Source organism: Sparus aurata, chromosome 20 (genome assembly GCF_900880675.1).
Source record: "Sparus aurata chromosome 20, fSpaAur1.1, whole genome shotgun sequence".
In the NCBI taxonomy this organism is placed as follows: domain Eukaryota; kingdom Metazoa; phylum Chordata; class Actinopteri; order Spariformes; family Sparidae; genus Sparus; species Sparus aurata.
The window spans coordinates 12,209,575-12,229,498 of record NC_044206.1 but is presented as its reverse complement, the minus strand read 5'-3'; the positions used below and the strand labels follow the sequence as shown (position 1 = coordinate 12,229,498).

Genomic DNA, 19,924 nt, shown 5'->3' with positions numbered 1-19,924 from the left:
TGATCTTGAAAATGTGTTCACCAGAAAAAAACACAGTGTTCTCTAGAGGATATAAATGCTTTACTTTAGGAAAATTTAACAAAACAGACAAAAAATTAAGTTTAATATAAAAAAATATGGTGCAATAGTTGTAATTTTTATCTTGTTTTGAGCTTCTTTGCTGGTCTCGGGTCAGTGTCAGCATCTGAGCACTTCTCTGCCACACTGCCGGCCTTCAGGTCCTTTAGAAGTGGGAGCTTCTGCTGTTCAGCTATGGTCATCGCCCACAGACACAGCTCCAGCCTGTGGGGAGTCCAGTCCTTCTGGGGATCCACTGAGGACGACCATGGAGAACAATTATCAGAAATGTGTTTCAACAGTGATTGATGAGGGTCAAAAAGCCACATCAAAAAGACTTTAACCCAGTGCTGTCAGACAATAACACGTGAAATCTTCCAGTGTATTCCCATAATGATCTAACCTTTGTTTAGCTTTTCAGTCCTCTCAACCATTTTGCCCAGGTACAGAGCGTAGTGCTTGGCTGTGTACTGGATGGGCTTCAGTCCCGGTACACTCTCCATGGCTTCATCAGACATGAATGCAGTCTGTTCTGGAGCTCCTGCCGCCAACACAGCTGGAATAAAATGAGCAGTCAGCCCCCAGCCAAGATGAATGTCGACATGAAGTGAATACAAAGTATTTAAACAGAGAGGAGCGGGTCCAAGCCGCTCAGGCCTGTACACTTACTCAGAAGGTAATCACTGTGTGCTCTAAGAGGATCACAGAGATGTTTTATCAGTTTGGATTCATAAGCTTTGATCTTTTTGCCTATATGCTGATCGTGTGCTAACCTGAAGCGGTGGCTGGGCCGACTCCTTTCAGGGAGCTGAGCTCTGCGATCGCTGCCTGCATGTCAGGCAGGAGGCTGAAGGCCTTTCTGGAGCATTTCTCCACAGCGTCCTCGCTGTTGGAAGCCGCCAGCTGCTGCAGCCTCGGCCTGAACTTCCCTCTCTGCGGAAAAGCACACGGGGCCACTCAAGGACACAGCTGACGCACCTCTTTTTTTGCCTCTTTGTAGCTTTACTATATGTTAGGAGGAGTATTTACTGAAGCAGTCTGCCGCGACATCTTTTGTGTGGGTGTGTTAAATTTCCTCGGAAGTATTGAGACGTTACTTACAGTGAGCTTCCACTCCATCAGTTTGACCAGCTCTGACTGAGTGACATGCTTGTCAGGTCGACTTGAAATGAGTGTGGGCAGCTCCTCTTGGTACCTGAGCACAGATACACACAGATCAGGATCAGTTACGTTCAATAGTGTACTCTCAACTCATGCAACACACTTTATATAATATTTATAGCCATATACACACACACATATTTACATTCATGAAAAAATACATGCTATAAACCTACTGTAACTGCAGGGAGAGAAAAAGTAGGAGATTTGACAAAACAATCCAAAACTTTTAACTCTGGAAATTTTACTTTGAATTCTGCAAATATTTTATTTTATCTCCTCTACATTTATTTGACAGCTTTAATTACATTGAGGACTTAGTTTAATTATACAAAATATACTCAAACAAATTATGTTGTGATATTATGCACTAAGATTAAACTTTATGGATCCATGTGAAATTCCCACAAGCTTTCTAGAAAATAAACTTCAACATTATGCTGATGAACACTTCATGCATCAGTAATTTTAACCCCATAATATGATACACATTATTCTTAAATATGCCTTTCTGCATAATGAGTACTTTTATTTATGGTACTTTAAGTCTATTTTGATCAACACTTGTATACTTTTACTGAAGTAAAAATGTAAATGCCTGACTTTACCTTGTCACAGATTTGGGATTGTTTTGTGAAACTGCTCTTTACAGTTTTATTGTAAGCAGCCAGCAGATAAAACAGATTTGCTACACAGTGCCTACATCTGTCCTTTACTCAGTGAAGATGAGTGTGATTTGTTTAACTGCAGCCATAAGGAAAGAGGATTTACCACTTGTCAAGGTTCAGCAGCTTTCCAGGTTTCTTGCCTTTGGCCTTGGCCTCCACAACATCCCAGTACTTCTCATACACACCCCTCCATGTGGCTGGATCCTCACAGGCAAACAGAGCACTCATGGCAGCAGAGAGCTCACAGCATCACCTGCAAACACACAAAACAAAGTGTGCACAGCCTCTATTGTACTTAAACCGCACTGCGCCGTATTGTTTTCCACACTGCTTCGCTTTAGCCCAACAAATACAGCACCCACCTTCGTTTGAAGGACACCTGGAACAAAGTTATACCACCAAGAAGCTGAAAATGACTCGCACACTGAAAGTATTGCAGTCGTGTGACGATACTTCCGGTAAGACTGCCAAAATTCCCGCGAGGTGATAGAGCAACATACTACTTCCGGTACTGCAAGCAGTGAGCAACAGTTTCAGAAGGTTTGTTCCCTCAAATATTTTATTGTTGACCTCACATAGACAGTTACTCTAGTAGAATATATTTGTTTCCCATTTCTCTAAATGTTTAACGTGCTTGTAAAACTTGAGTGTTGCACGTTTCGTCTTTGCAAAAGAGTTCGGTAGCTAGCTTAGCCAGCTAGCAGTAGCATCACATTCCTGTCATGTTTGTAGCACAAATACACAGTAGGGAGAGTTTAGCTGGCTGTAGCAGTCAGAAGACAGCTGAGCTCAGTGGAGACACTGACAGATACACAGCTCTAATTTAAACCCTGTTGTGGAGTGAAGAGAACCACCACAGCACGAAATCAAGACTATCATATCAGGTAATGTTTAGTAGTATTGTTAGTTAATCCTGATAGTGTTACTTGGGTTAGTAGGTTCCTTCACACGGTTTCGTCTCTCACTGCTTCTTCATATCTTCACGCGAGCACAGTTAGTTATTAATCAATAACTAGCACGTGGTAGAGGGCGAGTAACACTGAGCAAACGAGTAAGACAAACAAGACAGAAGTACATTAAACATTTGGAAAATATAAGACTCATCAGCCTGTTATATACTTGCTTGGGACTATTTCGATCTTAAGGGGGTTATCCAGATATAATAAATGTGATTAAGTAAGTAAAATGTATTTAATATAGCACATTTAAGCAAGGTCACAGGGTGCTTCAAAATAAAAAAATATTAAACATTCGACCGTTTAAACAGCTAAAGCAGTAAACATTAAACATAAGTAGCAATAGATCATTACAAACAATATATCAGCTAAATATTTCTCCCCCCATGTTGTTACATGCCATTAATCATTTTTGTCACAATATGATATAATGGTATCCAGTGAATACAAAAGTAGTTTGGCCTTTTTATATGCTTGCTGTTCCAGTCAAAACTAGAAACTCTGTTGATGTGGTGGGCTATGACCAAGTTTCCGTTTTCAGTTTCAAGCCTATGCAGCATAGATTCCACATATGACAAAGGCTTACAGAACAGAACAGCTTTCACTCCATGTTTGTTTTTGTTTTTAGATTTAGTTTATGGTATAAGTATTTTATCTGTACTAACTCTAAACTCATGCTCTGTGTTGCTCTCATGCCAATTTCTCTCATAAGAAAGTTGGCTCACATGGGAGCACATGAAGAGGATTCTGTGCTGCTGCAGACATTGACAAGGCGCGTGGTTCTTCACCAAATAGGTACTGTGGCTGTTTTGTTTTCTAAAATGTTGAAATAGAAATTATACTGTGCACTGGTCTGTTTGTAACACACTGCCTCCTCTCCTGTCCCCCACACCAAGTACTGCATTAATCTAACATCTTATTTAGCTGGAGTGCCACCTTGTGGTGGATTGATGAACTGCCTTTAAATCATTTTAACTCTTACTCATACACCTTTCATAGCAGTGCTGTAAAAAAAAAAAAAAAATCATTTACAGTTCACTTGATTCATCTTCTCCTCAGGAACATGGAGAAGATGTCACGGGTTACGACAGCCCTCAGCAGCAGTGCCGTCACTGGCCGAACAATGTTCTGCCACTTGGACGCTCCAGCCAACGCCATCAGCGTGTGCCGTGACGCCACGCAGGTGGTGGTGGCTGGACGTAACATCTTCAAGATCTACGCGCTGGAGGAGGAGCAATTCGTGGAGAAGCTAAATCTACGCGTCGGCCGCAAACCCTCTCTCAACTTCAGCTGTGCAGATGTTATGTGGCACCAGATGGAGGAGAACCTGCTGGCCACGGCTGCCACCAATGGGGCGGTGGTCACCTGGAACCTGGGAAAACCCTCCCGTAACAAGCAGGACCAGCTGTTCACTGAGCACAAACGCACCGTGAACAAGGTGTGCTTCCACCCAACAGAGGTTTACATGCTGCTAAGTGGCTCACAGGACGGATTCATGAAGTGCTTCGACTTGCGCAAAAAGGAGTCTGTTAGCACTTTCTCAGGTAGAATATAATGTGATGTGCATATGTGGAAAATGATATATTCCCCCGTGAAGTGAAGTACAATTTTTGAGTTTTAATGGATACTTTGTCTCCATGCATTCACTGTGTTTCAGAATTAAACAAGAAAATTATGCAAGAGTAGAAGCAGAAGTATTGTTTTGTGATGTGATTTTGTTTGTTTTGATCCCATTTCTTCCAGGTCAGTCAGAGAGTGTAAGGGATGTCCAGTTCAGCATGAAGGATTATTTCACCTTTGCTGCATCCTTTGAGAATGGCAACGTTCAACTGTGGGACATCAGGCGTCCAGACCGATACGAGCGCATGTTCACTGCCCACACTGGTCCCGTGTTTTGCTGTGACTGGCACCCTGATGACAGGTAAAAGAAAATGACTTTGCCCCCCGGACACAAATGACAAGTTGTTTTTTAAGCTATCTTGGGTCAGAGTGTCTCTGTCACTTGCAATTAGTAGTGTTTTAGTTGTGGGTTTTTATTCTCAGCTTTCTCCTTTTTCTTTCCATATCAGGGGATGGCTGGCCACTGGAGGCAGAGACAAGATGGTGAAGGTGTGGGACATGACCACTAACCGGGCCAAAGAGATCTATTGTGTCCAGACGATCGCCTCAGTGGCTCGTGTCAAGTGGAGGCCTGAGAGGAAGTTTCATTTAGCCACCTGTTCCATGATGGTGGATCACAACATCTATGTGTGGGATGTCCGCAGACCTTTCATTCCCTTCGCAACCTTTGAGGAACACAAAGATGTGACCACTGGTATTGTGTGGCGCCACCAGCACGACCCTCACTTCCTGCTCTCTGGCTCTAAGGACAGCACGCTCTACCAGCACATGTTCAAGGACGCCACTCGTCCCGTGAACAAGGCCAACCCTGAGGGTCTGTGCTTCGGACTGTTTGGTGACTTGGCGTTTGCAGCCAAGGAAAGTCTGATTAGCAGCGACACCAACAGAAAGCCTTACCCTGGAGGCGACCGCCGCTACCCCATCTTTTTCTTCAAGAAGCCTGACCAGACAGAACAGTTTGCCCATGTGTCCAGCGCTCTTAGCGTCTTTGAGACGGACTTGGACAGTAACCGCATGGACTGGTTTGTCAAGACAGCACAACTCTACCTCCTCAGTGGGAAGCCGTTTGCTGAGCTGTGTGATCACAATGCCAAAGTGGCGCGGGAGCTCAAAAGACCTCAGGTCAGATAGATCAGCACAGGCACAAATATCCACTTAGTTTTGTTTGTTTATTTGTTTCCGAGATACCAGTAATCCAGCTAGGCTGTTATCAGTTCAAAAACACAGCATGTCATTTCTACAACATTAAGAGAAGCCTCTTAATCAAAACAGAAGACATAAGTAGGATGGTAAAAATCTGATAAAAATCTATCTGATGTGACTCTTCAAGTTAGTCTTGTAACTTCACTCTCTGACTCTCTCCCAGAAGTTATAGTGATACCGAACAAATGAAATGCACTGATTAGAATTAAGAATTTATTAAATTTGAACATTGTTTTGAACATGTGGTATAATGTAAGGATACTTCACAAAATACATCACAAAGGTTTAGTTGTTTTTTTATATATTTTAATGCAGAAATGTTACATATTGTTTAAATTTAGACAGAAAAACTTTGATGTCCTCTGACGCAATCTGTGTGACAGCAGAGACCATACAGATACATTAAAATACATCAGATAGACAAAAACAACAATAATCGTAGTCCTAACAGTGATCAAAAGCGATCATGTTTCCTTGTAACACAAAAACAACGTATAACTACTGTTTATTTCACTAATGACCTCAAATTAATGAATAAATACTTAAAATTAAACTTGTGATTTAGAATATTCCAAATATCTATCGCTTTAAAACAATAATACATATCACAATACTTGATACCTTTTTGAAAAAATAAATCACTAATTACTCTCTCGATAAAGCAAATAACTGCCTTGGGCTACAACTACAAATAATCTTTTTATGATTTATTAATATTTATACAAGTAATCATTTTCAAGTCGTGATATTTCAGTAATCTGTCCTTCACTTTACATTATCTCCAATAGTAATTTGTTTCTAAAGTAATTGTGATGGTGTTGTCTTTTCTCTCAAATTATAAAGGTTTCCACAACATGGACCATGTTGAGAATCATGTTCTCCGACCCCGCAAACCTCACAACTCCTGGTCCAAACCACAACCTCAGTAAATTGGGCACCTTGCCTCTAATGAACAGGTAAATGAGGCTTTTAGTGTTCCATTACAAGACAGCGTTGCCAGCCATTTACACACCATCGTCTAATGCAGATGCACGTTATGCTTTCAGTTTCAGCATGAAGGAAATGGGTTCGGGGATGGGCACAGAGAGCAGACTGGAGCGCAGTAAAGGTGAGAGCAGGCAGGACAACATCCACCTGGACCCGGGAAACTCGCACATCAGCAATAATAATGAAGGTGAGAGCGGCCATTAAACCTCTGAGAAGCCAATCTGGTTGTCCGTATGTTCCGTGTATAATATTCACGGCTTGTATAAATATTCATTCATTAAAATTCTTTTTAGAAAATGAGGAGACAGAAGGCAGCGAGGGCCAGGCCGAGTATATGTTTGGTGATGCGGAGTTAGATGACGATGACCTCTACTCTATGGAGCATGATAACCAAACCGGTCAGTCACAGTCCCATCTCTGCAGATATCAAAGTGTTGCTGACCTCAGGAACTGCTATTTATAACTTCTTCCATGCTCAGCGCTCCTTTATCTAATATTATCTCTGCTCCTTTTGTCACCACAGAGGAGCAGGAGTACACGCTTCCTCAGGAGGCCTTCCAGCTGCGCCACGAGATCATGGATAACCCGTCCGCTCCGGAGCACCTTCAGCAGGACAAGGCCGACTCCCCGCACGTCAGCGGTAACGAGGCGGAACTCACCTGTCTGACGCCCATCGAGTCCTTCTCGCTCATCTCCATTTCGCAGCCACTGTACAGCCCACATCTACCTGCCAGCTTCTTCTGTCCCATTGTGCGGGAGATGTTGAGCTACTACGCTGAGCAGGGCGACGTGCAGATGGCCGTGTCCGTGCTCATCGTCTTGGGGGACCGGATTCGTAAAGAGATCGATGACCTCACTCAGGTCAGACAGGAAACACTGCAGGGTGTCTGCAGGTCCTTAAAAAATCTTGAAATGTCTTAGATTTAAGCTTAAGGCTTTCTTCAAAACAGAATTGTGTGAATTTGTCAACATTTTGTCTGATTTCTTTTATTCATATTTTGTTTTTAATTTCTTTTTCTCCCAGTTGTCAAGCTCTTCTTCGTGAAACTCCACATTTCTGATTGCATAAATCCTTCAACCTACCACTTAACATAATGCTTTCCTTTTGCTTATACTTTTTTTCTTTTTCAAAATGCTCTGATAGGTAAGGAAGAATTGATTAATTTGTCCGTGCAAAGTGAAGGGATTCTTAAGCTCTGTGACTGGAGTTGTTAATGGCACACCTGTCCACTGCCAAAACTCCCAAATCTTTAAAACTGTATTGCAGTCTGGAAAAAACCATGAACAAGTCTTGTTTCCATTTCAGGAGCACTGGTACATGTCCTATATAGATCTGCTGCAGCGGTTCGAGTTGTGGAACGTGTCAAACGAGGTCATCAAGTTGAGCACGTGCAGCGCCATCACCTGCCTGAACCAGACGTCCACGACGCTGCACATCAACTGCAGCAACTGCAAGCGGCCAATGAGCAACAAGGGCTGGATTTGTGACAGGTGTGAACACTGGAATGGCATTTAATTTCTATATACGCAGGGCTCCAGACTAAGTTTTTACAGTGGCTGCACATTTAGGAGCACCAGTGCAACTAATTATTGGTGCACCCAATAACATTTTTTTATTTAATTTCTTAACACATTTTGTAAATGATTTTAAACAGGAAAGAGGTGCTAATACATGATTTTCTTCACCTAAATCACAGAACAAGAAGAAATGGTGATAACCTCCATTGTTTAAACAATAAACTGTCAAATTTCAGGCGCACTGGCGCGCAGGTGGTCGAGTGGTTAGAGCGCATGCCATAAACGCAGCCAACCCCGGTTCGATTCCGGCCGGAGGTCCTTTGCTGCATGTCACATCCCCCTCTCTCTCCCATATTTCCTATCTGTCTACTGCTTAATAAAGGTGTCTATGCCAAAAAAAATCTTTAAAAAAAAAAAAAAAAATTTCAGGCGCACTAGTGTGACCAATGAAAATGATTAGTTGCAAGACAGTCACCCTGGAGCCCTGATACATATGATTATGTACTGTACCGTCTCTCAGTCAGGACCAGTAACTACCTTAAGTCTCCACCGGTTGCCTTTCCCTGCATCTTAATTTTTCTTACTGCAACCTCTTCACAGTTCAGCAAATATGAATTTAATTCTGACATGAACCGCCCTGTCTCTCTCCTCTAGGTGCCACCAGTGTGCCAGTGTGTGTGCCGTGTGCCACCATGTGGTGAAGGGGATGTTTGTGTGGTGTCAGGGCTGCAGCCACGGTGGACATCTGGAGCACATTATGAACTGGCTCAAGAGCAGCGCCCACTGTCCCGCTGGCTGCGGTCACCTGTGTGAGTACACCTGAGCTCACCAGAAACACCGTTCACACAGTTGGTGCTCTGTGGGAGTGGGAACTGGTCCTCACACCAGCCTGGATCTCTCACACACACACCACAGACAGACAGGATGTCTTTGTTCCACCACGTGGGACTGGAGCGATTTGTCACTGTGGACAGAATGACGTGTGTGTTTGAGTCAACAGGGGACAAAGTGTGTATGTGCTCTCCTGGACAGCCATTCAAGAGCAAACACAATCACATTTGGATTCATACTTGTGCTGATGGATTTGTATATAAGCAGATGTTACAGTAGATATCCAGATAATATAACAATATTTTTGTGACTTCACACTTGCTGCATTTTACATTGTTTTTAAAATCCTGAAGGCTGTGCAGAAGGAACTGACAGCCCATCTAAAGTGGATTGTTAATGTTTGTACATAATGCTTTGAACTTTTTGAAGGACTGTAGATAATGTTGAATTAATTTATATGAGAAATAATACTATTCAAGCAATACATATTGACCTGACACTTGAACTTGTCCTGGACCAGTGAAGTCTGTTTTGTTCACCTACATTGTGATGTATGTGTAGCTGTTTTGATGAATACGTAGCTTTATTTTCATGTACATTTTGAAGCATTTGAAAAGTTTATCAGAAAAACGTCCCTGATTTCACAAAAAAGTTTGACGCTCGCTTGAGGTGGTTCTGCCTTGTTTTTGAAGAAGACTTAAGGAGCTTAAAGGAAGATGATCACCTTTTCCGAATGAATAGCGAAGATTAAACTCATGTGACGGATCAACTGTTTCCACTCCACCTGAAGCTTCTGCTCTACTGAAGAAACAAAAAATAGACCTATATCTGATGTAACTGTCAGATTTCCATAATTTTCTATGTTTTTCACTGGTTGAAGTTTGACTGGCACCTAATTATTTCATCTTATTGTGCCTCCTTCTTGTGTGAAAGTATTATGAATTTCTGAATGGAGAATTGGCGCCACCTACTGCTAATCTTGATGAACCGTCTCCCTATAATCACATAACAGTAGTGGATGCAACGTATGAATCATTTAATAGATGAAATTTTGGAAAACGGGGAAAATGGGAGATCAGTGCTTCCCAAAGCCAAAGATGACGTCCTCAGATGTTTTGTCCACAACGCAAAGATGGACTGTTAACTGTCATAAGAGTCAAGAAACCATAAAATACTCACGTTTCAGGAAGTGGGAACTAGAGAATTTTGACTTTGATTCCACTAAACATTGCTTCAACTGATTAATTTAAAAGCTTATCAGTTAATCATTGCAGCTCTAATGGAAACATTTTCAAACCCTTTTTCTGAGCCAGTACTCTCAAAAAGGGGTTAAAATTTGTAACACATTTGGACCCCTGATGGAAGCCCAGGTACACTCACGGTGCACTGAATTCATTTGAACTTGCTCTGAGCTTTATGGATCCAGTCAGCTGCACATATTCAAACCTGGCAGCTACCCAGGACATCCATCCCTCTACTCTTGTCTGCTGAGCACTCCCGCTGGAGCAGGCGGGGTAAAAAAATAAAAAATAAAAAAAGTCTTGCTCGAGGGCACCCAACTGAGAGGAGAGAACACCACTTATTCATCTTTCTCCCAGCCGCACTCAACTCTCATGGGCCCAGAAATCCCAACTGGCAACCCGCCAACGTCGCTAGCCTCCAGTCCAGCAGCTAGACACAATGCGTGCTGCTCAGAGTAACAGCTATTTGCTTATCCTAGTTTGTATAGCTCGCTGCTGGCGAGAGACACAAACTGATACATGCAGGAGCCAAAAGAGTCAGATAAAGCTCAACGGAACAGATTTGACTGTGACTTTCAGAAAACCCCTCTACATCTCAGTACCGTCTGGCAACTGGTAAAAGGATTTTACAGTGTAGTTGTCAGTTTTACCGACTCACATTCACAACACGACTAAGTTATCACCGACAATTGGACATTATTTTATCAGTCAGGTCTCATTTCTCGACACCGATTGTGTATATTTGGGCATTCACACTCTGAATGCTGCTCATAGCAAAACATGGCGCAGCATTCTCCTAAACAACTGAAGTAGATGGAGACTTGAGGGCGGTGAGTAGATGAAAATCTTCTGCTTTACCATATTTGTGGTGCAGTACTCATCTCGAGTATTCATCCATCTTTCCCATGAACAAATCTACTTCCAGTTGTCCTGTCAATCATGATGGTGTACGAGGAGGGCGGAGTCTGCACTTGTTTGAAAACCTGCAGGCCTGAGGCTGCTTTATGTGGATCAGCTACCAACGTGACATAACCTCAGCCAACATCTATACCATGCCAAGGTGGTCACTGAGCAGCAACTGTCATCACATTGATTTACGGCCAGGGCCGCAAGCACACCAGGGGATTTTCCCAACAATCTGGAGGAAGGGGATCCCTGACCCTGAGAGTTGCACATTAAAAGCCCTGGAGTGAAGATGGGTAATATTAGTGTTGTTTAATGAGACACACTCTAAAGTAATATATTCTACACACCTGCTTAAATCTAACTCGGAGCCCAATACGCACCATAAATCCCATTAATTCAGAGGTTTTATTTCTTTTTCCATTTTTCCCCTTGATGCATTCTGAATTCGTCTCAGCACCACAGATTGGCACGAAGTCCAGAATACATTTGCAAAACTTAACAGGAGGCCACGTTCTATAATACGGTCTTTTAATTCCCTTTTTGATCATTTTGTCGACGTGGGCACAAACTCTCAGCCTTTCACCTGTCTCTGCTTACATAAATACTCACATGTGGGATGAAACTAGTGTTTTTGTCACATAAATGCTTGTAGATAATAACTAGAATGACACTCAGCCACCTTAATACGCCTGATGTGATTAATCAAGATCAAAGCATTATTCCCTGAGAAATTCATGAAAATACAGAAAAAACACTGGAAAAGAAAGTGAGGAAATTCCTGGATCCGTCCCTTTATCAAAAAGATCATCTGTTACCTAGAAAAGTAGAAACCATATTAAAAGTATCCACCCCCCCACAACCTTCAGGGAACAAGGTTTTAATTCAGGACCAAATAAAACACTTGTATCTGTGCTTTAAAACTGTGATAAATCTCACATTTTATTGCTCTGCATCTACACATAAATGCCGACAGCATTACAGTCACGGGTTGAAAAGACTTTCCCTACTGTAACATAACGTGTTGCTGTAAATGATTAACCGACAGGTTCATACATCTCTTCGTGTTAAGCTCTTAAATGCATTCAGCAGGTCGTTATTTTCAAACAGCATAGGAATCATTTCATTCAAATAAGGCAGAACTTCTTTTAACTACTTATTTAAACTTCAACTACTGTTATGAAATGTACCTCTTCCACTAGTGGATGAAAACATAATTTAAACCACATTTCATATTGGAAGAGAGTACCGTTTTAAGAAACATTTCACAGTATCACAGCCTCTGATCCACCATCAGTCCTTCCTCCTCCCTGTGCAACTACAGGAGTCCAGTAAACACCAGCACAAGCGTGTAAGGGCCAGGTACCCTTCCTGCCTGTTTGTCATTTCCCTGCAGTAGCTGCAGTCACCCGGGGCCTTGTCCACATCTGGCGAGCTGCGGTCGATCAGCAGCAGGTTGGCTGCTTTGCTCCCCGAGCCGCTCTGGTCCGGCAGGGTCAGCCTCGTCTTCGGCTTTCTCCCATTTCAGTGAGATTGTTCAGGGTGGTTAGATCACCCTCCGTCCAAATGTTGGCAAAAACCTCTTCAAACACAAGAAACGGAAGTTATTTTCTCTTGTTTTGTGGACCTCTTCCAGAACAGTCCTTCCAACGCGAGTTTGTGTAAGTGCTCACCTGTAAGGATTAAGGCCGCTCCCAGCTATCGGAGACTTTTTCGGGGGCACTCAGTCGCCTCAGACTCTGCAGCACGGTTTGCAGATTCGCCGCTGTAGTGATGAAACAACCAGACAGCGTTAGACTCCACTGACGACACAGAAAATCTTTAATCACTGTGCGTTTCACCATCTTACCCAATTCTTCTTCATGAGAATCCAGCTTTTTTAGTAGCTCTACAACACTGGAGCGTTTCAGAACCTCCACAGCTGCAACAAGAAATGAGACAATCCTCATTAATCCTAAAATGTAAAAGGAGATATCCACCAAAGGAGACCTCCACTCACCTTTAACACCTGTGTCACCTTCTGTTTTATCTTCTGTGTCTGTATAAGAGCTACTGTTCTCAGTAGTAGATAAACAGGAGAGCAGTTCAGCGCGGCATGCCCTGGACTGTGCCGCTGTGGCACTCATTTCCTGAGCCAGTCGGTGGGTCTCCACCAGCTCCGCATGGACCCTTCTCCACGCCATCTTGTCCTCCATGAGACATCCCTCCATCACGGTACGCAGCTCCTTCTCCTGAGACACCTGGCTCTGCAGGCTCGCCGCCTCCTCACAGCGCTGCGTAGGGAAAGAGTTGGATGATTGCAGGTAAAAGCGTTTCTTTTTGGTCAAGAAAAGTCACACTTTCATGACGGTGAGCTCTTCCTCTTTGGTTACCTTGTGTAGCTGAATGGCCATCTCCTGCATTTCAGCCTCGAGCTGGTCGGCATAAGCCTGTTCCAGGGCATCGCCGGGGGGTCGAGCACTGCTGTGCCACCTCGCAATAGCCGAGGTCATCTTACGCTTGGGTCCAAACAGTCTGGAGAGCAAGAAAAGATTCAGCATATCATACCGTGAGGAAACAACAGCACATTTGCTGGGGTGAATGCAAAACAGGAGTCGGAAGCCTATTACGTGATCCCGATTTCTTTGAGATCATTTTCGGTCAGGGTGAGAAATATCCGGAGGTCGATGTCTTGCTCCTCAAGCAAGGGGAGATACTTGGAGAAGCCGATTTGTTCCAAGAACTCTCCCAGATCCTACAGGAATACAAGATTTTAGGGCTGAGCCACACAGACACACAGTTAGATCATACTGATATGCCAAAGAAAATGTAGACATGCCTTTGGACCAGTATAGGAGGGTGGAAGACTAACATGTGAATGCGTCCCACAGTTCACTGTACCACTGGAGTGAGCTATATCGTTGCTTCCATGGCGACCCTTTCCTTTTGAGTGATGGCCCTTAATGGCTCTGCGCGAGCTGCTCTTTTTACACTGGTCAGAGTCCTGCAGGAGAAAGAAACTGTGTCACACCAACATCTAAATCATATCTAGTGTTTTACTTCCAAAACAGATGGATCCATGATCTGCCGTGTTCACCTCGTTACTCTCCACGGAGCCTTCCCAGTTGAGCCCGACCACCTGGGGCAGGCCTTCGCTGCTGCTGCTGCTGCTCCTCATGGTGGGCATGTCGTTGTCAAAGAATGGACTGTCATCTGTGGCGTGGTGTCATATAAAATGAATTGCTTGAGCAAATGTCAAAGAAGCTTACTCGTCTTTATCAGTGATCATGCCAGGTGCAGAGTATTCCTTCCAAACACATGTACCTCCTTGTATTATGCAATTGTGTAATTGTACATTATGTTATGCAATCCAGATGCTGTAACCGTTTGCCTCTCACCTCTGCTGCTGTTGCTCTGGCCGTCCAGCTCGTTGATGGGTGAGGTCACGTCGCGGTAGCAGATGCGCTCACTCTGTTCACCAGTATCACGAAATGTCATGTAGCCTGGCGGCGCTGCAGGAGGCTCTGTGAGGAGGAAAGCAGTATTAACAAACCAAAAAAATGAAAGGTGCAGTTTGTAGAAAGAATTTAAAATTGCCAGAATGTAGTAGTTCCAAAACTATAGGGGGCTTCATTACTGCTAACTGATTCCTTTTGTTGTGGGATATTTATAACAACTTGAACCACTACAATCTTGACTTGTGACCATTATGAATACAGGTTGACTGGATGTCTCATGTGACACTACCACACAGTTTGCTGGTGCCTCCTACTCGGAACTTGGCGATGGCCTGGGGCCCATCATGGATGCTAACGCCTTTAGCTCGATTTCGGCTCGGCCTTATCCTCCGGGGCGCGGTGTCTGAGTCCTCTGAGGAGCTCAGGTCCTCAAAGTGTCCTGACGAGGGCGAACAAACACATACAAAGTAAAACCAATCAGAGAAAAGAAAAGATAAATAAACAACGAGACATTAGGCTGTTTCAATAAGTACCTGGTTTGATCCTCGGAGAACGTGAGTCAATAAGGCTGATGATCTTAGTATATCCGTACATCATGGCAAGGGCACGGGCAGTCTCTCCTTTAGCATTGCGATCATCTACTTTAACTTTCTGTGGATGATAAGAACAGATGCGATGATCATAACACAAGCGTGATGCGGCTCTGTCTTTGAGTAGTAGAGAGCATATCTACGAGAGTCTCCTACTCACATGGTCGAGCAGGTTCTGAACAATGATCTCATGTCCAGAAGCAGCAGCCTCCATCAGGGGAGTAAAACAAGACCCAGGCTCCCTGTGGGAGAAGGAAACATAATAAAAGACCCCTGTCTGATGGAGCGTTGCAGCAGTTTGGGGACGAATGAAGACGCTCACTTGACATTGGCGTCAGCGTTGTTATCCAGCAGGAACTTGACCAACTGCTGGTGGCCTGTGCTCGTGCAGTGGAACAGGGCAGTCCAGCCTTGAGAGTCCTTCTGTTCCAACTCAGCACCTTGCTTTGGGAGTAAGAAAAACAACAATCGTGTCATACTCTGGTAACAGAGTGCACCACATTAAGAGAGAAACTTTCATCCTTCTGCTCATCTGCTTAGATTTCTCAATTCACCAACACAGCATGTCGAGGACTGGTCCCGTCTGACAGTGCTGTCTTGTACCTGTAGCAGGAAGTATGCGATGCTTTCATTCCCACAGCTTGCTGCAAGCATCAGGGGGGTTAATCCTTTGGCGGTGGTAGCATTTACATTCACACCGGCCTCCAGCAGGAGATTTGCAATGTTGTCGTGGCCGATGTAAGATGCATACATGAGTGGGGTCCATCCTCCAATGTTCTTGCCATCCAGGTCCACCTCACGTCTGGGAGGACACACAGACATCGCGAAATGGATCAAAAAGGCTGAACATATCTGGTGGCATTATTATTATTATAATCATGTGGGCTCTCACTTTTTGATGCACTCTGTCACCACGTCGTACTGTCCGATGGAGCAGGCGGTGTGGAGGTCCAGGGGCACATTCAGCTCCTCGGGTCGCACCGGGGTGTTACCCAGCCACAGGGAGAGGCTGGCACCCAGCTGGTCTGATTCACTGGCTTCGTCGCTCAGCTCAGACATTTTTCTACCTTCTTCACTCGCCCCTCCACACACCTGAAAACAGAGACAGCCCCGAGACTGAGCACCAAGGTTGAGATGAAATAGTCAAGACTAAAAAACCTGGATTAACATTACCTAAATATCGGACAGTGACAGCTGTTAAACGTTTTAGGGCTTAGCTTTTTATATACATAAAAATAAAGCCAGGTAATACTAGCCACAAACTTCGGATTACTTTAAGTCTCGTTTAAATGTATATCTTTTCAAACTCTGATTTTTTTTTCTAGCTAGCTGAACGTTAGCTCGGCGACAAAACGTTCAGCCTTTTCCTCAACACACACCTACCAAATGAAGTATAACATGAATTAAGTAAACTGTCAAATGACGACCTAAACAAACCAATATTTCACAATGCGGCTGAGTGTCTAGAGTTAAAAACTTACAGTCAACAGGTCCCGTTTGCGTGACTTTTCCTCAGCGGCTAAAACTTTTCTGTTTTGTGTGTCACACTCAAATGTGCTCGTGTTGACCCATACCCCGCCCTTTCCTGTTTTAAAGGCATCTGACTTTGTTCGACAGCAAAAAAAAAATAAACCCAAGATATGTAATATGACCTGGCCAGTTCTGTTTTTAATTGCATGAATTGCCCTGAAAATGAAAAAAATGCCTCACAAAATCCTTTAAAAATGAATCATTCTGTTAACAAGCAAATCACACACTAGTTGGACTGCCAGCAAGTTCACATTAATACCAATAAAGGGTCACTGGTGGATGTAACTTCATTGTGGAGGCCTACAAGCCAAAAAGATGAGAAGCACTCATGTAAGGGCTATGGGATGATGAATTGACATCTCCTAAAAGCAAAGCAGGTCATAATTAACAGAAAGAAAATTCCAAGCAAGCTTTAATCCAGGATGTTTTTACTTACTGAGCTACTATGTTGTCAATTTCTGCTTTTATTAAAAAAAAAAAATACAATGCAAACAAAAATACAAAATTCTTTATTTAGAAATGTGGAGCTGTCACAAATTAAAGATTTTGAAATTTTGATTATCACCTCTAATGCAGCCACTTCTTTCACACAAGTTTCCATCACAAATAATATCCAGCACACAGCTCAGACCAGATTATCCAGGCACATAACATGATGTACAGTGAAGTGTGTCTTCGGGGAACAAATCAGAGAAAGTTGAAGCGAAACTCCTCCTTTGATGGAGTAAAGACAAAAGCTGACGTCTCCTGAGTCTGTGATGTCTGTGGTTGTGCGTCCTGGGTTTCAGCTTGTTGCAGGTTCTTCTCAGTGGCTGCTTTCTGGGTTTCAGCCCTCCGGTGGAAGACACACTTCTTCGGAGAATCTGACACTTCTTTGACCTTAGCTGATGCAATTTCTGTTGGGATTGGAGAAATCTGTCATTTAACTGGACTCTGACCACACCTATATGCTCAGATCGCTCTATTGCTTCAATACACTCACCAGTCTGAATGAGTCTGTACTGCTTGCTCTTCTCTTCTTCCATTTTTTTCCTGTAATCTCCCGTCATGGCTCTCATCACCTGCCTCTTCTTGGCCAGAGGAGCTTTGGAGCTTCGTAGAGTCTTCAGGGCGCGGGAGGCCTCTTCCTCTGCAGGGACATGATATTCATGTTCTTTAAATTCAAGCCTATATTTATAGCTCTAAACTTCTAAGAAAGTGGGTCAAGAAACGTTTTAATTTCCATTGTAAACAGAGGTAAAAATCATACTCTGTTTCGGTGTAGCCTTCTGGGTCTTCAGTCCTGATTCCAGCTGCTCGATGCACCAGTCCAGCTGTCTGTTCAGCTGCTCATCTGCACTCTGAAAGACATGCAGACTTCAAATCAGGGTAATGAACTGGAAGAACCACAATTACTTTAAAATAAAATATTTAACCTACCAGCTCCTCGCCTCCTTGACTCCCTTCAGTTGAACTTGGCTTCTGCTGTGACTCGTTGCCATCAGACCCTTTTTTCTTTCCAGATTTCTTCTTCTTTTTGGACTTTGACTGCGCTGACGGCTCAGGTGGAGCGTTAAGCTCCTGCTGCTGGGATGGCTTTTCCTCTTGGACGCCCTGTTGATCAGCTGGAGTGGAGGTATCGGGGATCTCTGTCGCCTCCATGTCCTCTACAGGTGAAACAGCAGGAAGTTGAAAGTTGAAAGCAAAAGCAGAGCCCTGTCCTGCGAAGGATATCCGGCTCGCTGCTAGTTCGGTCCTGTCAGATGATGGAGCCGCTTCCTCCCGTGGTGCCGGAGCGTTATCAGTGAGGAAGTTAAACTTGAAGGCGTTGTCACTGCGAGTCCAGAGGGGCTTCTCAGCTCTGGAGCTGTTTGACCTGGGATCAATATCTGTTGAATTAACAACCACATGAATATTAGGGTAACTCACTAGTGGCTTTGCATTGCATTCATTAATTTCAATGAATACAGACAAATCTATAACATAAGTTGACATCAATGGGAAAATATTTAAAGAATAAGTTCACTCCAAAATGACTCTTAAGTCAACTACTCACCCCTATTTTTGGGTGAACTTATCCTTTAAGTCCACTACAGAGTCAGGTTTATCTTGGTTTACATAGATAGTAGAGGAGGCTTATTTTAAGACTCATTTCCAGCTCCAACTTACAATATAATCTTATTGTTTTTCCTAAATGCTTCCATTAACAAACCACTCTAGTGCATGCCCTGCTAGCAGACATATTGAGGTTATAATTCATTAAGCGTGTACCTATAGACAGCAGCCTCTGCTCGGTCATGCTGGTCCTTCCAGTGTTGCAGGTTTTCAGCTGAAAGGCGCCTCGACTGATTAACTCGACGCTTCCGGGCGACACACACACCCACTGGAACACGTTTTAGCCAACATTTTTCTAACAATACTGATATTTTTCTTCACGGTTTCCACGAAGTCGTGCTGTGTTCAGAAACCTACCACCTGGTTCACTTGATAATAGGACCGACTGGAAATATTTCCCCAATGCCTACCGTTCCGCTTGGCGATGGCCTCGTGACCCAGTTGGTTGAGTGTGTGGATTGATTTATATATGAATATATATATATATATATATATATATATATATATATATATATATATATATATATATATATACATATATTTTATAATTAAAAACTAGTTCGTATGAAAAATAAAGCAGGAAAGGATGAGAAGGAAATTGGGAGGAAGAAGGGAAAACATTCAACTAGGATTAACTTGCATTAAAGGGGCACTATGTTGTTTTAGAGAAGACATTCAACCTCAGGATTTTAATATTTACAATATTAATAAGGTAATCATACAAACTAATATTTATATTATTTATTTCGTAACTGAATAAACAAGCTGGTCTCCGAGGAAAACAAGTTCCACAATATTGTTTGAAGCTAGAAAGGTGGCAGGCTCCACCAAATACAAACCAAAGTAAACCGATATGTAACTGTGTTGTCCTTTAAGGTTAGTTTGTCTGTTTTTTAGGCATAAAAAAACAGTTATTTAAAATATTTCTCTTCTGATCAAAATGTCTTTCCCAAAACTACATTGTGCAGCTTTAAAGTTATTATAGCAGAAGAGAATAAAAATGTACAGCCTGAAAAAAACAACAATTAAACAACTATCAAAAATTAAAAGTGAGGTACAGAAGAATGGATACTGGATATATTCAGACCAGCAAAAAAATGAAATGAAAAAAGAAACCTTGCAAGAAAA

The 19,924-nt window shown here is 43.0% G+C and overlaps 4 protein-coding genes across 9 annotated transcripts; 1 reads left to right on the top strand and 3 right to left on the bottom strand.

Moving 5' to 3' along the window:
- Positions 1-45: 45 nt before the first annotated feature.
- Positions 46-2,401, bottom strand: LOC115571634 (uncharacterized). Its single transcript, XM_030401124.1, has 6 exons — positions 2,249-2,401; positions 1,990-2,139; positions 1,159-1,252; positions 831-990; positions 461-613; positions 46-313 (listed from the first exon to the last, which is right to left on the bottom strand). The coding sequence occupies exons 2-6, from the start codon at positions 2,112-2,114 to the stop codon at positions 138-140; spliced, it is 708 nt and encodes a 235-aa protein (XP_030256984.1). The 5' UTR covers positions 2,115-2,139; positions 2,249-2,401; the 3' UTR covers positions 46-137.
- On the top strand, positions 2,296-9,767 carry wdr24 (WD repeat domain 24). Of its 4 annotated transcripts, none has more exons than XM_030401119.1 (11): positions 2,296-2,426; positions 3,555-3,637; positions 3,902-4,386; positions 4,586-4,763; positions 4,912-5,584; positions 6,509-6,621; positions 6,712-6,839; positions 6,946-7,050; positions 7,176-7,513; positions 7,959-8,143; positions 8,825-9,766. In XM_030401119.1, the coding sequence occupies exons 3-11, from the start codon at positions 3,906-3,908 to the stop codon at positions 8,991-8,993; spliced, it is 2,370 nt and encodes a 789-aa protein (XP_030256979.1). In that variant the 5' UTR covers positions 2,296-2,426; positions 3,555-3,637; positions 3,902-3,905; the 3' UTR covers positions 8,994-9,766. The 4 variants fall into 4 exon arrangements, with proteins under 4 accessions (XP_030256979.1, XP_030256980.1, XP_030256982.1 ...); XM_030401120.1 differs by having other exon boundaries at positions 2,368-2,426; positions 3,559-3,637; positions 8,825-9,767; XM_030401122.1 differs by lacking the exon at positions 2,296-2,426 and adding an exon at positions 2,491-2,770 and having other exon boundaries at positions 3,559-3,637; positions 8,825-9,767.
- A 2,289-nt stretch (positions 9,768-12,056) lies between these two features.
- On the bottom strand, positions 12,057-16,754 carry anks3 (ankyrin repeat and sterile alpha motif domain containing 3). 3 transcript variants are annotated; one of them, XM_030401162.1, is made up of 16 exons: positions 16,654-16,754; positions 16,065-16,264; positions 15,776-15,974; positions 15,495-15,616; positions 15,333-15,414; positions 15,116-15,233; positions 14,872-15,021; positions 14,523-14,648; positions 14,222-14,337; positions 13,964-14,128; positions 13,755-13,879; positions 13,518-13,659; positions 13,145-13,418; positions 12,995-13,066; positions 12,819-12,910; positions 12,057-12,727 (listed from the first exon to the last, which is right to left on the bottom strand). In XM_030401162.1, the coding sequence occupies exons 2-15, from the start codon at positions 16,229-16,231 to the stop codon at positions 12,828-12,830; spliced, it is 1,941 nt and encodes a 646-aa protein (XP_030257022.1). In that variant the 5' UTR covers positions 16,232-16,264; positions 16,654-16,754; the 3' UTR covers positions 12,057-12,727; positions 12,819-12,827. The 3 variants fall into 3 exon arrangements, with proteins under 3 accessions (XP_030257022.1, XP_030257023.1, XP_030257024.1); XM_030401163.1 differs by having other exon boundaries at positions 16,065-16,288; positions 16,654-16,714; XM_030401164.1 differs by lacking the exon at positions 16,654-16,754 and having other exon boundaries at positions 12,057-12,725; positions 16,065-16,231.
- Positions 16,755-17,194: 440 nt separating this feature from the next.
- Positions 17,195-19,202, bottom strand: c20h8orf33 (chromosome 20 C8orf33 homolog). The gene is made up of 5 exons (XM_030401165.1): positions 18,953-19,202; positions 18,122-18,570; positions 17,952-18,042; positions 17,685-17,831; positions 17,195-17,598 (listed from the first exon to the last, which is right to left on the bottom strand). The coding sequence occupies exons 1-5, from the start codon at positions 18,978-18,980 to the stop codon at positions 17,390-17,392; spliced, it is 924 nt and encodes a 307-aa protein (XP_030257025.1). The 5' UTR covers positions 18,981-19,202; the 3' UTR covers positions 17,195-17,389.
- Positions 19,203-19,924: the final 722 nt, after the last annotated feature.

Coding starts and splice junctions, on each gene's coding strand:
- LOC115571634 (XM_030401124.1), bottom strand. CDS start 2,114: ATGAGTGCTCTGTTTGCCTGTGAGGATCCAGCCACATGGAGGGGTGTG. Junction 1,253..1,989: donor CTGCTGAACCTTGACAAGTG/GTAAATCCTCTT, acceptor ATCTGTGCTCAG/GTACCAAGAGGAGCTGCCCA. Junction 614..830: donor CGGCCCAGCCACCGCTTCAG/GTTAGCACACGA, acceptor ATTTTATTCCAG/CTGTGTTGGCGGCAGGAGCT.
- wdr24 (XM_030401120.1), top strand. CDS start 3,906: ATGGAGAAGATGTCACGGGTTACGACAGCCCTCAGCAGCAGTGCCGTC. Junction 5,585..6,508: donor GGGAGCTCAAAAGACCTCAG/GTCAGATAGATC, acceptor CAAATTATAAAG/GTTTCCACAACATGGACCAT. Junction 7,514..7,958: donor AGATCGATGACCTCACTCAG/GTCAGACAGGAA, acceptor TTTCCATTTCAG/GAGCACTGGTACATGTCCTA.
- anks3 (XM_030401162.1), bottom strand. CDS start 16,231: ATGTCTGAGCTGAGCGACGAAGCCAGTGAATCAGACCAGCTGGGTGCC. Junction 14,649..14,871: donor AGGCACCAGCAAACTGTGTG/GTAGTGTCACAT, acceptor TCCTCCTCACAG/AGCCTCCTGCAGCGCCGCCA. Junction 13,880..13,963: donor CCTCCTATACTGGTCCAAAG/GCATGTCTACAT, acceptor GTATTCCTGTAG/GATCTGGGAGAGTTCTTGGA.
- c20h8orf33 (XM_030401165.1), bottom strand. CDS start 18,980: ATGACCGAGCAGAGGCTGCTGTCTATAG. Junction 18,571..18,952: donor GCAGAGGCTGCTGTCTATAG/GTACACGCTTAA, acceptor TTAATTCAACAG/ATATTGATCCCAGGTCAAAC. Junction 17,832..17,951: donor GAAGGCTACACCGAAACAGA/GTATGATTTTTA, acceptor ATGTCCCTGCAG/AGGAAGAGGCCTCCCGCGCC.